Genomic DNA, 15,535 nt, shown 5'->3' on the forward strand with positions numbered 1-15,535 from the left:
CCCTCAATAGCTTGGTGAGTGTGTGATGTCTTTGATCATCTGGCCCTGCTTTAGTCAGAATCCTGTTAGGTCAGTTGAGAAAGAATCCCCCTCACTCTTGATGTCTCCTGTATATTGACACCCACACCTTGACTTGACTAAATTTCCACTTGTCCATGCCATATTCGGAGCTGTGTCCAATCACCCTCTTCCATTTCAAAGCCTCACTGTTACTGTCTCAGTACCACCACAATGGCCTGAGTAATGTTTTCCTTATGGTGCTTTAACAAGTGTCTCTGAATCATTTTTTCCTTACACCACCGGCGCCCTCTGCCTCCCCAGTCCTGTTGTCTACACCACTGTTTCTCATTCCAGTCCCTGCACATGGCAGTGCTGGTCCTGCTTCTCGGCTGGGCTGAAACTAACACCATCCAGGCCTTGCTTCACTGCCTCCCTCAAGAGCCCTCCTCTCTAAGCCCTGCTGCCTCCCCATAAGGCCACCTTACCCTCAACCTTAGTCTTCTCTCACTTCATAAGAAGTGGTGTGGGTTCCTAGTAACACAGAGCTGCCTAAGTCAGGCTCCTTGGAGGCCATGAAGGCCTATGCAGGGAGGACTGTGCCTAGAAAGTCTGCACCTATGCCACTGAGGTGAGACTAGGGCTGGGCCCTTGATCCTATGCCCTGGTACAGGTGCTAACAGGGACAGGCTTGAGAAGGGGCCTTGGCTCTGACTTCAGGCAACAGTCCACCTTTCCTGGTGAGAGATTCAAGCAGCCAGATCATCCATGGACCCTGCCTCTCAAGGACTTTCAAAGAGAATGAGGAAGTCACTATGAATGTACTTTACAAAGTATCAAATCGTGGTTGGTCTTTTGTTTTTGTTTTTAATGGGGTTGGGAAGTATGGAGTTAAGCCAAATAAGTCCTCTGACCTTTGGTTAAAAGTTGACACACTGTTCCCAAATATAAGGGTGGCTTCCTGCAGAAGAAAGACAACCCCACACTGTTCCTGAGGTGCATGCCCCCGCTGTGGTCCACTGAGAGAACTGCCTCAGGGAGGCTGCCTAGAAGACATTGCGAAGGGGCAGTTCTTGGCCTTCAAGAGTCACTAGCTACCTATTCAGATTATGCCTGCCAAATATAGGCTACAGGCCCCCAGCTCCACAAGGAGCCAAAAAGGCATTCCGCCAAAGTATCTTAGCCTAATCCAGCAGGAAAGCACTAAGGTCCAGGACAGAGGTCCCTCTCAACACATGGGCCCAGGCAACAGAATCCAATAAATTATCTCTGTACAAAGTTCCATGTGCAATACAGACACAGGTACACCTGCACACAGATATATTTTCACATTCACACATGTGTACCTATATGGCCATGCTTATGTGCACACATGCACACATTTGTATGCATACCCTCAACAGATGCATAATTACACACACATGCATACAAATATGCAGTCACACACTCATATAAATACATATACATGTGCTCATATTGAATGCTCCTACAGAAACATGGTCCCAAATTTTACACTCATGCATGCCACATGCACAGGCAGGAACATACATACATGCATGCATAAAAACATACTGAGACGCATGTTAGCTTCGGGCAGTGCCTATGAAGCCCCACCCACACTTGCCACTTGCCTGCGGCCTGGCGGGAGTTTCCAGAACCTCACAGCAGAAGGCTCATTGTGAGGTGATGAAATCAAGTTCTCCTCTATTGTTTCCCCAAAACTGTGGGGGAACAAACCCGTCACACGTTGTTACAACAGCCGAAGTACTCAGGCCAGAATGATGCATCGGCAATTAAGGGCTCCATCATTCCAAGCAATTAAAATAAACGCTTTATTTGAAAACTAATTAATTCTACCTACATATTTTTCCCATGACAATATCCTATGATTATTTGATTTATGACATCTAATTATTCTTTATTAATCTAATTGAAAATAATCATGTTATCCTATCTCCCCTGGCACCAGCTGCCTGGAGTGGAGGCTGTAGCCCCTGCACAGCACTCGCTGTATCACTGTGCAGCACCCTGCTCTACTCCTGTTTTTCCCTCCCAGAGGGGAAAGGAACAGGAAACTTAATCTAGACCAGAACTTCAGTTATGCTTTCTCTTTGAGATGTCAAAACAAGACAGATTCTTTCAAAATTTGAAAGAAAGGACTCTGACACAGTTTGCACTAACTCTGGCAACCTTTCCTATCAGAGTCTACAAATGCCCTCGAAATGGAGGCCCTTGGTGCCAGCAATACAAATGGACATGCTACAACAGAAGCAGTCTAGGAGGCCTCAGGGTGATTCCCATACAGAGACCCTGAGCTCGCCAGGCATTTGGACAGTGCATAGCTGGGGCCAAGTTACTTCCCATATTTATACCTTGGCAGGTATAACAGCCATAGTGATGGAACAATGTCCTCAAAAGGGAGGCAGAGCAGATAAGCATGCTGGCACAGGCAATACCATAGCCCACAGAGGCTGTGTCAGCTCAGACAGAATCCACACGCAATTCAAGCAAGTGAGACAGGGTCAGGGGAATGGCTAGTACCCAAAGACAACAGGTCCCTTCCCAAGGTAAGTTCTGGGATTTGGGCACCCTATAATCTGACCCAAAGGCCACAGATCAGCCCCAGGCACTGAGCTCTATGGCCCTGTGCACACCTGAGCCCTCTCATTTTATCGCAACAGGACAATTGCTCACTGGGGGAAGTTTGGAATCAGCAAAAAGAACTGAAAGGCAAGACTAAAATAAGGAAGCCATCACTCAGAGAAACCCTGAGCATTGCCACTGTCTGTCCCAGCCCACTAGGTTCCACCTTCATGAATAATGGCACCAGGAAGTCACATAGGCTGGCAGGAGCCCCTTGATGGACCCCTCCAAGCCCCACTGTCACATGTGTGTGAGACAAACCCTCAAGGTCCCAGATTTATAGGCCGGACGCAGTCGCTCACACCTGTAATCCCAGCACTTGGGAGGCTGAGGCAGGAGGATCATTGCGAGTTCGAGTCCAGCCTGGGCCACAAAGTGAGCTCAAGGCCAGCCCGAACTGCATAGAGACCCTGTCTCAAAAAGCCAAAAAAAACAAAACAAAACAAAACAAAAAAAAACACCACAGATTTAAAAGGAATTCAATCTGGCGAAAAGTTGGTAGGAGGGATTTGCATCGTGCCAAGGTTTTGTTTTTGAGGTTATTTACTAATCACAAAAGGAAAATGCACCTTTACAGTGGAGACATCTGGCTGTCACCACCTTCACCAACTGATAGAAGCTGGCACCACCAATGGTAAACAATAGGCATCTCTTATCTACTGATGTGATGCAATAAGAAGTCACGGCGCCATCCTTGTATATCTGTGCCAACAGGAAAACCTGAATCAGCCTTAGGAAACAATCAGACACATCTAGTTACAGGACAACAGACAAGACAACTGGCTTCAACTCATGAAAAGGTCAAGGTCAAGAGAAACAATAAAAGCCAGAAAGCAAAAGGTAGGTGATTCATGTATTAAGAAAGATTTAAGAAGTTATCACAGGACTGGTGGCTAGTGATATGGTTCAGTTGGAAGAGTTCTTGCCTTGCATGAACAAGGCCTTGGTTTCTTTCTCCAGCACATGTACACACAGACAGACAGACAGACAGACAGACACACACACACACACACACACACACACACACACACACACACACAGGTATCACAACCAAATGAAACATGTGAAGCTTACAGCCTGGATATGTAATCAAATCTTGGATCAAAAATAAAGTTGGGCATGGTGTCACACACTTATAATCCCAGAACTTTCTGGGAGGCTTAGGCAGGAAAATTGCAAGTCCAGCCTGAGCAATTTAGAGACAGCCTGTCTCAAAATAAAAAAATAAAAAGGGGCTAGAGAGGTAGCTACATGCAAAGGCCCTAGGTTCAACCCCCCCCCCCCCGTATCAAAGGCAGAGTGTAGCTATAAGTCACTTTTGTGACATTTGGGAAAAATCTGAATGTGCCCTGCAGATCATATGGAATTATTATTTTTCTTGTTAAAGATAATGCTATTTTTTTTTAAAGAATGTCCCTATTCCTGGGAGATGCCTACTATAAGGTTTTATGGAGAAATGTCATTATGTCAGTAACTATTTTTCAAATGATTCAGAAAAATATTTCTCTTAATCTCTGTGTACATATGTGTAGTCATCACACAGTATCTATGAAGGGCTGGTTCCAGCATCTCCATGGATAATTGATATCCAAGGATGTCCAAGTTCGTCATAAAAAATGGTACAGTATTTACACAGAACCTATAGATATTCTCCTGTATACTTTAAAGGATTACTAGATTAACTATAATGCCTAAAACAATGTAAATGATTGTTATACTATTTAGTGAATAATGACAAAAAATCTGTACATGTTCAGAACAGGCGCAACTGGTTGAATCAATGGATGTGGAAGCTATGGATGTGGAGGGATGACTGTCCATAGACAGAGAAGTAAAGCAAGTGTTGTAAAATGTTAACAACGCTGAACACAGATGGAGGTATACAGGTATTTATGACAGTACATTTACAACTCTTCTGTAAGGTAAAAAGTATGAAAGCATGGTAGGGGAAGGGGAAGTAGACAAGTTCACACTAGACTCATGTTCAGGATATATGTGCACATCAGTGCAATAAAAAAGCAAACACCAAAAGTAGGAGTGGGGAGCAAATGCCAAAAAAGAAAAATGAGCAAAATCTTGAGCAGCTATTTCATAATCAATATAAATGTCCAAAAAACATATGAGAGGATGTTTAAACTAATTAATGATCTTGGAAATGCTGCTCAAAACCATAGTATGATACAAATACACTCCTGGCAGATTAGCAAATTATTACACAGTCTGTCAAATGCTGACAAAGATATGGGACAACTGGAACCCCTCTATCATGCTGGAAGAAGTATAAACTGAAAAGTCACTTTAGAAAACAACCCACTTCTGAGACTTCTGACAAGATGGTGAAGTGGTAAGCAGCAGATGAAGAGCCTCTCTGAGATTTGCTATCCAGACACTGGAATAGCAACTAGAGGAAGAAAAGAAGGAAGTAGGTCACCTATACCCAGGAAGGACCTGAAGCGAGAATTGAAAGGGAGAGGGAAGAGAAGAACTTCAACACAGAAAACAATCTGGTCCAATCTTACCAACCTTATAATTTACCAACCCTCTTGGATAAACACCCTAGGGAAACTCTCAGATGTGTACAGAAAGATTTGTACAAGAATCCATGTAGCAGTAATGTCCATATTAACAAAAAACGGCCCAAGTGTTTATCAACTGTACAATGGAATGTGTTTGGTAAATTCATACAGTAAAATATTCCACAGAATTGGAAAGAATAAACTGCAGTCCTACATAGATTAAGATCATAATTATAATCCAAATCAAGTGAGATTAAGGGAATAAAAAATGAGATGGAGAAAAACAGTACATACATTGGTTGACTCATATTCAGCATCTACTTATTGATTCAGAATATATAAGTCAATAAGAAAAAAAATTGTTTAAAAAGGAAGCCCAACTTCCAGGAAGATGGCAGAGTGGTAAGCAGCAGAGAAAACAGCCTTCTGAGAGTCACTGTCCAGACACTGGAATACAGTACCATGAAGAAGACAAGAAAGAAGAAAGTGGGTCCCCTGGATCCAAGAAGAATCTGAAGTGCAAACTGAAGCCCATAGAGAGAGTATAAAGAAAAACTTCAAAGAAGAAGGCGGTAGCTGGCAGTGCCTTTGCCGAGACAGGGCTACCTGCATGAGAGGAGCTGTTTGAACCTGGGCACTCACAGTCATAGTGATGGTGTTGGCTGGCGACCCTGGAGGCCTCTACAGAGAGGCACAGCAGTGGAGGGGAGCAGTGGACATGGAGGACTGCACTGCCTGGCAGTGAATGCAGAGGACCTCCCATGGGAGAGGGAAATTAACTGGGAGACATCTTGCAGACGGTCCAGATAAGCACAGAACACAGAACTGTCGCCACCTTTGTCTAGCAGCTCCCAGCTGCATGTAGATTTGTGAAAACTGCTTGGACTGCGGCAAGCCTAATGAGTCTGGTCTCAGGGCAGGCCTGCTGAGATTATCCACTACTCTGCCATAAAGCAACTACTGGCTTGCTGGGATAGCAATTTGAGACTGTCTCCACAGGTTGTTTACTAGTGAATGCAAGAGAGAATCCTGGAAGTAGATTGTTTTTCTTTCTTTCTTTCTTTCTTTTTTTTTGCTTTTTTCTTTCTCCTTATTTTTGTATGAATGTGAAAGTGGTTCCTAATCTCTTTGTGAGTGTAGTTCTGTTCTGTTTTTCCTTTTATCTCTTCCATCTCCCTTTTCCTGCCATCTTCAGCACCACTTTTCCCAAGTTGGCATGACTTTGTCCTCCAACCTTACTTCTAATCTCTGTCTCTTCTTCCACTTCTCTATTTTCTCCTTAATCCATTTTAAATTTTAACCCTTGAAGGCAAAATTGATACATTATGGAGTTCTATATTGCACATAAATATCTGGTTTGTTTTACACTTTGTTATATAATCACAAATCTAGTTCATACAGTTAAAAATTGCAAATTATGGGTTAGCTCAGTTTGTTGTTTGCTAGGCTGTGTTTCATGCTATTGGTACCACGATAGCCAAAATTGACATAATTGTTCTAAACAGCTGTTCATCCTGATAATCCATGATTGAGATTAATGATCATAGAAATACAGTGGCACAGTGTCACAGAACCAGGGACTAAGCCAAACAAGCAACAACTTCTCATCTCCAACAAACTGAAGTGGTAAGATCTTCCAATGGACTCAAAACCCAAAAACCAGCTACACCTGGAAGATACCTCAGAGAGGTAATCATCACATAAGGGTCCTAAATACTACCAATAAAGCAATCCATCATAGGCAACTTACAAGCATCACTCCAAGACTTAAACTAAAAAAAGACAAAAACTAAAATGAGAAGACACTTAAGCAAAACGCAACTCCAGACATCCAGTTCCCCAAAGGCAAATCTAGGGGGCTATGAGGTGGGACAGTCCGAAAGACCCCCATCAGATCTCTCTAAAGTGGTAACAACAAAGCAATTGAATGAGGCTCTGGAAAAAATGAAATAAGAAATAATCTCTCAGATAACTAGAGAGATTACCAAAATACATACCATGACACAGACAAAAAAAAAAAAAAAAGTAGACAAGCTTAAGAAAATTACAGATCAGCAGAGTAAAGAAATGAAATCCATAAAACAAGTTCAAGAAGATATCCAGGAGAATAAAAACTCCATTGAAAGTATTCCAAGCAATGTGAGGATAGGATCTCAGATATTGAAGACATGCTTGCAGTTAGCAACCAGAAAAAGAAAGATTTCTCAAAAATAGCAAGGGACCATGAGAAATCAATCCAGCAGCTGCTAGATGACATGAAGAATAACTTAAGATTAACTGTAGTCAATGAACAAGAAGGAGATACCTCAAATTACATTTAAAAATATGTTCACAGACATCATGACAGAAAACTTTCCTGGTAGAGAAAAAGAATTTAACATACAGATAAATGAGGCATATAGAACTCCAATTAGCAATGATCAAAAAAAATCTATATTTTAGTCAAGATTCCAGAAAATCAACACAAGAATAGAATCCTAAAAGCTGTTAGAGAAAAGAAACAAATCACCTATAAAGGAAAGCCCATCAGAACTACAGCTGACTTCTCTGCACAAACTCTCAACTCAAGAAGTACTTAGAGAACTTCACTCCAAGTTCTAAAGATAAACAACTTCCAACCCAGATTGATGTACCCTGAAAAACTATCCTTCAAATTTGATGGAGAAATAAGATACTTCCATGACAAAGAACAATTATGGAAATTTATGACCACCAAACCAGCACTCCCAAATGTTCTGAAGGACACTCTAGAAAGAGATAGTAAGGACCACACCTTCATGAACCCCAACAGAAGGAATCCACCAGGCAAGGCAAACAATTAGAAGAAGGGGGAAAAAAAGAGGGAGAGCCAACAATAGGAAAATAACATGACAAGGATAAATCAATACATTTCAGTTATAACCATAAATGTCAATGATCTTAATTCACCAGGCAAAAGACACTGACTGGCAGAATGGATCAAGAAGCAAGATCCAATAATATGCTGCATACAAGAAACACATTTAATTTAAAAAGAAATTCATAGACTGAAAGTCAAAGGATGGAAAACAATACTCCATGTGACAGGAACCCAGAAAAAGGAGCGGTAGCTATTCTATTTGCAGACAAAGCAAATTTCAAGCAAAGACTGAGTAAGATATAAGAAGGTCACTACATTCTCATAAAGGGAACAATCCAAGAGGAAGAGGTAACAATCATAAATATATATGTAACAAGTACCAGTGCATCCAACTATATAAAACAATTACTAACAGACATGAAAAATCAAATAAGCCCTAATACAGTTGTATAGAGAGACCTCAATACTCTACTGTAACAAAAAGACAGATCAACTAGACAAAAAAATCAATAAGGAAACATAAGAATAAATCAAACTTTTGGACAAATGGACTTAGGAGACGACTATAGAGTGCTCTGCCCTACAACATCAGAATACACATTCTTGTCTGCTGCACACTGGACATTTTCCAAAACAGACCATATACTGACTCATGGGATATGCTTAAGTAAATACAAAGGAATTGAAATTATCCCATACATACTATCAGATCACAGTGCAATGAAATTGGAATCCATGCTAAAGCAAACCACAAAAACTTCATAGACACATGGAAATTACCACTCTACCAAACAATCAGTGGGTCACAGATAAAATTAAAGAAGTTATAGACAGTTTTTACAGTTGAATGATAACAACAATACAACATATTGGAACTTGTGGGACACAATGAAAGCAGTATTAAGAGGGAAACTTACAGCAGTAAATACCCATATCAGAAAAACAGAGCAAGCACATATAAACAACTTAATGTCAAACCTCAAGCTTCTAGAAAAAAAGAGCAGGCTAAGTCAAAAGCACACACAAGGGAGGAAACTAAAAAAATCAGAGCAGAAATTAATGCACTGGAGACTAAAAAAAATTCAAAGAATCAATGAATTGAAGAGTTGGTTCTTTGAAAGATTAAATAAAATTGACAAATCCTTAGCCAACCTTATCAAAAGAGACAAAGACTCAAATCCATGCAATTAGGAATAAAAAGAGTGAAACTATATCAGAACTTGCAGAAATCCATAAAATCATCTATACCTACTTTGAAAACTTGTGTTTTTTTTAGAAAGCAACAGAAAAAGGATAGAAATGATACAGAATTTCAAAAAAAGTAGGAAAATTAACACTAATTAATATATTGCACGTTGTCTTAGAAATAGTTGCTCAGATTATAAGGTTTAGGCACAAAAAATGATCAAGCAGTCAAACAATGAAAGCACAACTATTCCTTTGGATGAACGAACAGAGATTAGTATTATAGCTATCTATCTTGTAAACACGTTCATATACGTGTGTGTGTGTGTGTGTGTGTGTGTGTGTGTGTGTGTGTATATCCTCCTCTCCTTTCCCCTATCCCAGTTGTTCTTTCCTTGTGAGTACTTTCTTTCCCTTTCATTATCACAATATGTACTATATATTTTGGATCTCATTACTCTTTCAGGTTTTTTTTCTTACACCAGGAAGACAATATGACATTTACAAATGTGAGTTTGATTTATTCCACTTACGAATACAGTCTCAAGCTGCCTCCACTTACCTATGAAAGCCTCAAGATTATCTTTTTTTTTTTTTAAATCGGTACCAGGGATCAAACTCACGACTGCCTGCGTGCAAGGCAGGTGCTTATGCCGCTGAGCTAAATCTCCAGCCCCAAGATTATCTTTTTTTATACTGGGCAATATTCCATTGTATAAAAATACCACATCTTTTTTATCCATTCCGCAGCTGATGGGCATTTGGGTTGTTTCCAAGATTTAGCTATTACAAATTGTACTGCTCTAAATCTGGGTGCACATATATCACTATAGCACGACATAACAGAAGTTAGCTGTATAACTATCTTAACTATCCTGTATATATGCATATTCCTTGAAGAGTTTCTTTCCAAATCATGCTTTGTTTATTTTAAAAAGAAACGAAAAACAGAAAAATCAAAATGCAAACAAATCTCAAAAACAACAACAAAAGCAAAATGACAGCAACAACAATGAAAAAACAACAATAGCTATATAGGTTTTCAAAACAAGATGATAGCAATTTAACAATAGTTGTTATATTGTATATTGTTATCTTCAAAATATTTGCTCAGGTTACCAGAAACAGGAATAAAACAAAACAGTAAAATGAAACAAAACATTGGATTTAAAAAACAAGGCAGAAAGAAAGCTCCTACAGTTACCACAATGTACATTGCCATTCTCCAAATATATGCCCAGACTACCAGCTCCAGGCTTGCAAAGTCAATCAAACAATTTAAGGATCAAGCTATTCCTTTCACCTCAGTCACTATCTTACCCCGAGTCTTCAGAATCAGCCAGTTGCTTATGGGGTAGGTGACAGGGGTGTGCTCTTCTTGTTTCCCAGCCCATGTAGTGGCTGGTTCACAGGTGCTTTGCCCTCTTGTTGAGCAGTCTCCTCCCGATCCCCATGCCAGAGTCTGGTTCACAGAAAGCATGAGAACACCAAAAACTTGTATTCTAAAAGATGGAAAATACAGAAGAAATGGACAGATTTCCTAGATACATTTGAATTACTAAAGCTGCATTAAGAAGATATAAAAATCCTTAATAACCCAATATCAATAAATGAAATTGAAGATATAATTAATAACCTATCAACAAAGATAAGAACGGCCCTGACAGATTCACTACTGACTACTACAAGAAATTTAGAGAAGAACTAACACTACTACTTCTCAAACTCTTTAATGAAATTGAAAGAGAACCAATACTATAAATTCATTCCTGGAAGCAAGCATAACCCTGATACCAAAACCAGAAAAGGATTCAACTAAGAAAGAGAATTACAAGCTAATTTCTCTAATGAACACAGATATAAAAATCCTCAGTAAGATACTGGCACACATTCTGCAGCAAAGCATCAAGAAGATTGTACACCATCATCAAGTGAGATTCAGCCCAGAGATGCAGGGATGACACAACATACCTAAATCCATAAATGTAACCCACCATATTAACAGAGCCAAGGACAAAAATCATATGATCATCTCAATAGATGCAGAAAAAGGTTTTGACAAAGTCCAGCACCCATTCATGATTAAAAAAAAAAAACTACAGAAAACTAGAATAGATAGTCTTTATCTCAACCTGATAGATTGAGATAAACCAACAGCCAACATCATACTAAATAGACAAACAGAAAGCTTTTACTCTAAAATCAGGAACAAGACAAGGATGTCCATTGTCTCCACTCTTATTCAACATAGCCCTGGAAAGTTTAGTCAGAGCAATTAGATAAGGAAAAGAAAAAAAAGAATAAAGATATGAAAGAAAGAAGTTAAACTATTGTTATTTGCAGTTGACTTGATACTCTACTTAGAAGACTCCAAAAACTCTACCAAAACTTATAGATTTAATAAGCAAATTCAGTAACATAGCTGGTTACAAAGTCAACACTCAAAAATCAATAGCCTTCCTGTACACCAGTAATAAACTCACTGAGAGAGAAAGAGTAATAAACTCACTGAGAGAGAAATCAGGGAAGCAATACCTTTTAGAATAGCATCCCAAAAATGAAATACCCAGGAATCAATCTAACAAAGCCCTCTGTAAAAGCCCTCTACACTGAACACTACGGTACTCTGAAAAAGGAGATTGAAGAGGATATTAGAAAATGGAGAGATAGCCCATGCTCTTGAAGAGGAAGAACCAATATAGTGAAAATGGTTATACTTCCAAAACTGTTACACATATTCAATGAAATCCCAATCAACATTCAAACAGCATATCTCACAGAATTAGAAAAAACAATCCTAAAATTCATCTAGAGCCAGAAGAGACCTAGAATAGCAAAGGCAAGCCTGAGCAAGAAAAGCAAGACAGCGGGCATCACAACCCTGGTCTTAAAATCATACCATAAAGTTACTATGATAAAAAACAGTGTGGTACTGGCAAAAACAAAAAACAACAAAACAAAACAAAACCAGAGCCAAAGATCAATGGAACAGATAGATCAGAAGAAACAACTCCAGACACACTAAGCCACCCTATCTTTGACAAAGTTGCCATGTGCATTCACTGGAAGATATCCTCTTTAATGAATGCTGCTGGAAAAAAACTTGCCCTACACACACTGAAGACTAAAACTAGAACCGTATCTTTTACCATGTACCAAGCTAAAATCAGAATAGATCAAAAATCTTAATAGATCAAAAATCTTTGGGACTGGGGATTTAGCTCAGCAGCACAAGCACCTGCCTTGCAAGCAGGCGGTTGTGAGTTCGATACCCGGTATCGATTAAAAATTTTTTTAAAAAATCTTAGTATTAAAACAGAAACATTAAATCTGCTGGAAGATTGAGTAGGTAAAACTCTTGAAGATACCGGTGTAGACAAAGTCTTTATGAGCAAAACTCCAATTGCATGGAAACTATCACAAAGAATCTATTTTTCACAGCAAGAGAAACCACCAACAGAATGAAGAGACAGCCCACAACGTGGGAGAAAATGTTTGCCAGCTGTTCTTCAGACAAGGATTTACTATCAAGAACATATAAACAGCTAAAAAAAAAAAAATCAGTCTTCCCAGATTTAAAGACCCAATCCAAAAATGGTCATCCAAGATGAATATACACTTCTTAGGTGAAGAAACACAAACAGCAAATAAATATGTGAAAGAAATATTCAACCTCACTGGTCATTTGAGAGATGCAAATTAGAACAACATGGAGATTCCACCATACCCCCAAAAGAATGGCTAGTATCAAGAAATCAAACAGTAACAAATGCTGGAGGGACTGCAGGGAAAAAGGAACCCTTCTGCACTGTTTGTAGAAAGCAGACTAGTGCAACACTATGGAAATCAGTGTGGAGGTTCATCAAAAAACTAGGACTAGAGGTTCCATTCAACCCAGCTATTCCCCTTCTGGGTATCTTTCCAGAAGAATTAAAAATATCATACCACAGTGATATACATGCACCCATGTTTATAGCAGCACAATCTGTAACAGCCAGATCTTGGAAATAACCTAAATGCCCATCTACTGAGGAATGGATAAAAAAGATGAGGCATTTTTATACAATGGAGTACTACTCAGTCAAAAAGAAGCATAAACTGGAGACTTTTATAGGTAAATGGATGCAACTTGAGACCACACTCATTAGTGAAATACATAAGACACATATGTGTAAACATTGTACTGTCTCATTAGTGTGAGAAGCTGAAAGCAACGACATATGTATATGTGTATGTATATGTATATAAAAAATAGTCAAAGGTAGTTATACTACTGATTTCTCTGAATTCACTAAAGTGACAGATTTGTGCGGTATTGTTCAGACAACTGAATGCAGATGTCTTATGCCCTGACTGAATGATTTGGGGATGACAATGTGCAATGTATGTACCATTGTTGCCCCCTGATTGATGTGTTTTGAAATTCTGGGTTTGTTTTTTTTTCCCTTTCTTCTTCTCTCCTTGAAATAAAATGAATTTGGGGGAAAAAAAGAAAAGTGAAGCTGCTTTCCTCCTAGAGAATATGACATATTGCTCTTAGTACAATTAGACCAATTTGACAATGAGAATGACCTAAACAACACAAATAACAGCATATATAATCCATGTGAAATTTATACTCTTAACACAGCGCCTACTCCTTTTTCTCAAAGGCCCATGGAACATGTATAAAATGTTCTTGTATAGGCCGGGCATGATGGCGCACACCTGTAATCCCAGCAATTGAGAGGCTGAGGCAAGAGGATCACTGTGTGTTTGAGGTCAACCTGGGGTACACAGAGTTCAGCCTACACTACACAGTAAGATCCTTATCTCAAAAAATATTTTTTTCTAGGATATTAGGTCACAAATAAATACCATTTTACAAAGAAGAAATATGTAAAACTAAGATTCTATGACAGTACAACAAAACCAGGAATTAACAAAGTACAAATAAAAAAGATCCTCTCTTTTGTTTAAATGAAAAGACAATTGTGGGGGGGGTACTGGGGGGTGGAATTCATGACCTTGTGCTTGCCAGGCAGGTACTTGTGCTACTGAGCTAAATGCCCAGCCTGAAAAATCCCCTTTCTAAAAATTACAAACCATATATTTAAGAAAATCTTACTATGTTATGGAATGTAGGATCAATATGTAAAAAATAAAATTACTCAAATACTAGATAGAAACATGGGAAACTGCTTTATAACTTAGTTGTAGGAAAGGGCTGCTATAATTCAAAACTTAGATACACTAGAAAACTGACAACACTATATAAACAATGTTTTAAACTTTTCATGTCTAAGAAAAAACCTTGTATTTTTAAAATATACCTAAATTTTAAAAATTATAAAGATAGACTAAAGACCTATTAGAAAATGGGCAAAAGATATTAATATAATTCATGGATAATGCTACAAAAATGGCTTTTGAACCTATGGAAGCATGTTCAAACACAACTTCACCATGGAGAAATGTAAACTAAAACCACTGAAGCTGGTCATAGATGCACAAGTCTGTAATCCCAGAAAGATAACAAGTTCAAGCGCAACCCAGGCAACTTACCTAGAGCCTATTATGGTTTAGATGGAGAATGTCTCCCAAAGGCTCATGAGCTCCTAAGTGGAGCTTTTGGAAGGCGACTAGATCACATGGGGCAATCTAGGTGACTTGCTGTTAGGAGGTATAACCTGGCAGGACACACCTCCTTTCCCCAGCTTCAGCTTCTCTTCTCTGCTTCCTGACTGCCATGATGTGAGCAGCTCTCCTCCACTAGACCCTTCCATCATGCCTCTGCAATGGAGCCAGCTGACCAGATTGAAACCATGGCCAAAATAAACCTCTCCTCCTTCAAGTTGTGGGTACTGGGTATTGTCCTAGCAATGAAAAAGTGATCAACACATTCTCAAATTTTTTAAAATGGGAGGGGGAAAGCAATCAATGCAGGGGGAACCTACCAGGGGAAGAGGTCTGGGTATGGTGCCAAATGCCTGCAGCTACTTGAGAGACTAAGGAAAAATGACTGCTTTAGTCCAGGAGTATGAAACTAGTATGGGCAACATAAGACTCCATTTCAAAAACAAAAAAACTATACTGAGAGGTTTCTGGTTCTGGCCAGGCAGGATGAAATAAGCTCACTGAAGCATATCTCTGTCTCTGTCTCTCTGGCTGAATGTAACTAAAACTTGGATAAAATACAAAAAAAGTGAACACATGAATTTATGTTCAATAAACCTTGATAAATTGAAAACACTGCAGTCAAAAGAATGCACTTACTACACCTAACACACTAAGCATACTAGCTTACCAAGACGGCACTGTGGAGTGGCAGCTGTTTGCCCTCCTGCTGGCCTTGGTTGACTGGGAGCTGCAGCTG

General features: G+C 39.3%; 1 protein-coding gene across 8 annotated transcripts in view; it reads right to left on the bottom strand.

Annotated features, from left to right (window-relative positions):
* The window catches only part of Gnb1l (G protein subunit beta 1 like), a 71,915-nt gene that overhangs the window by 32,374 nt on the left and 24,006 nt on the right, over positions 1-15,535 (bottom strand). For 5 of the 8 annotated variants that reach the window (XM_063226110.1, XM_063226114.1, XM_063226109.1 and 2 more), the window contains exon 3: positions 10,501-10,682. The exons of the other annotated variants lie outside the window; for them this stretch is intronic. In XM_063226110.1, coding sequence (XP_063082180.1) covers positions 10,501-10,660 — 160 coding nt within the window. In that variant the 5' untranslated portion in view covers positions 10,661-10,682. The remainder of the gene's footprint in view (positions 1-10,500; positions 10,683-15,535) is intronic. 8 annotated transcript variants of the gene reach the window in all.

Source organism: Cavia porcellus, unplaced genomic scaffold (genome assembly GCF_034190915.1).
Source record: "Cavia porcellus strain 051 isolate PalLab524CR breed Dunkin Hartley unplaced genomic scaffold, mCavPor4.1 scaffold_16, whole genome shotgun sequence".
NCBI classification, from domain to species: Eukaryota; Metazoa; Chordata; class Mammalia; order Rodentia; family Caviidae; genus Cavia; species Cavia porcellus.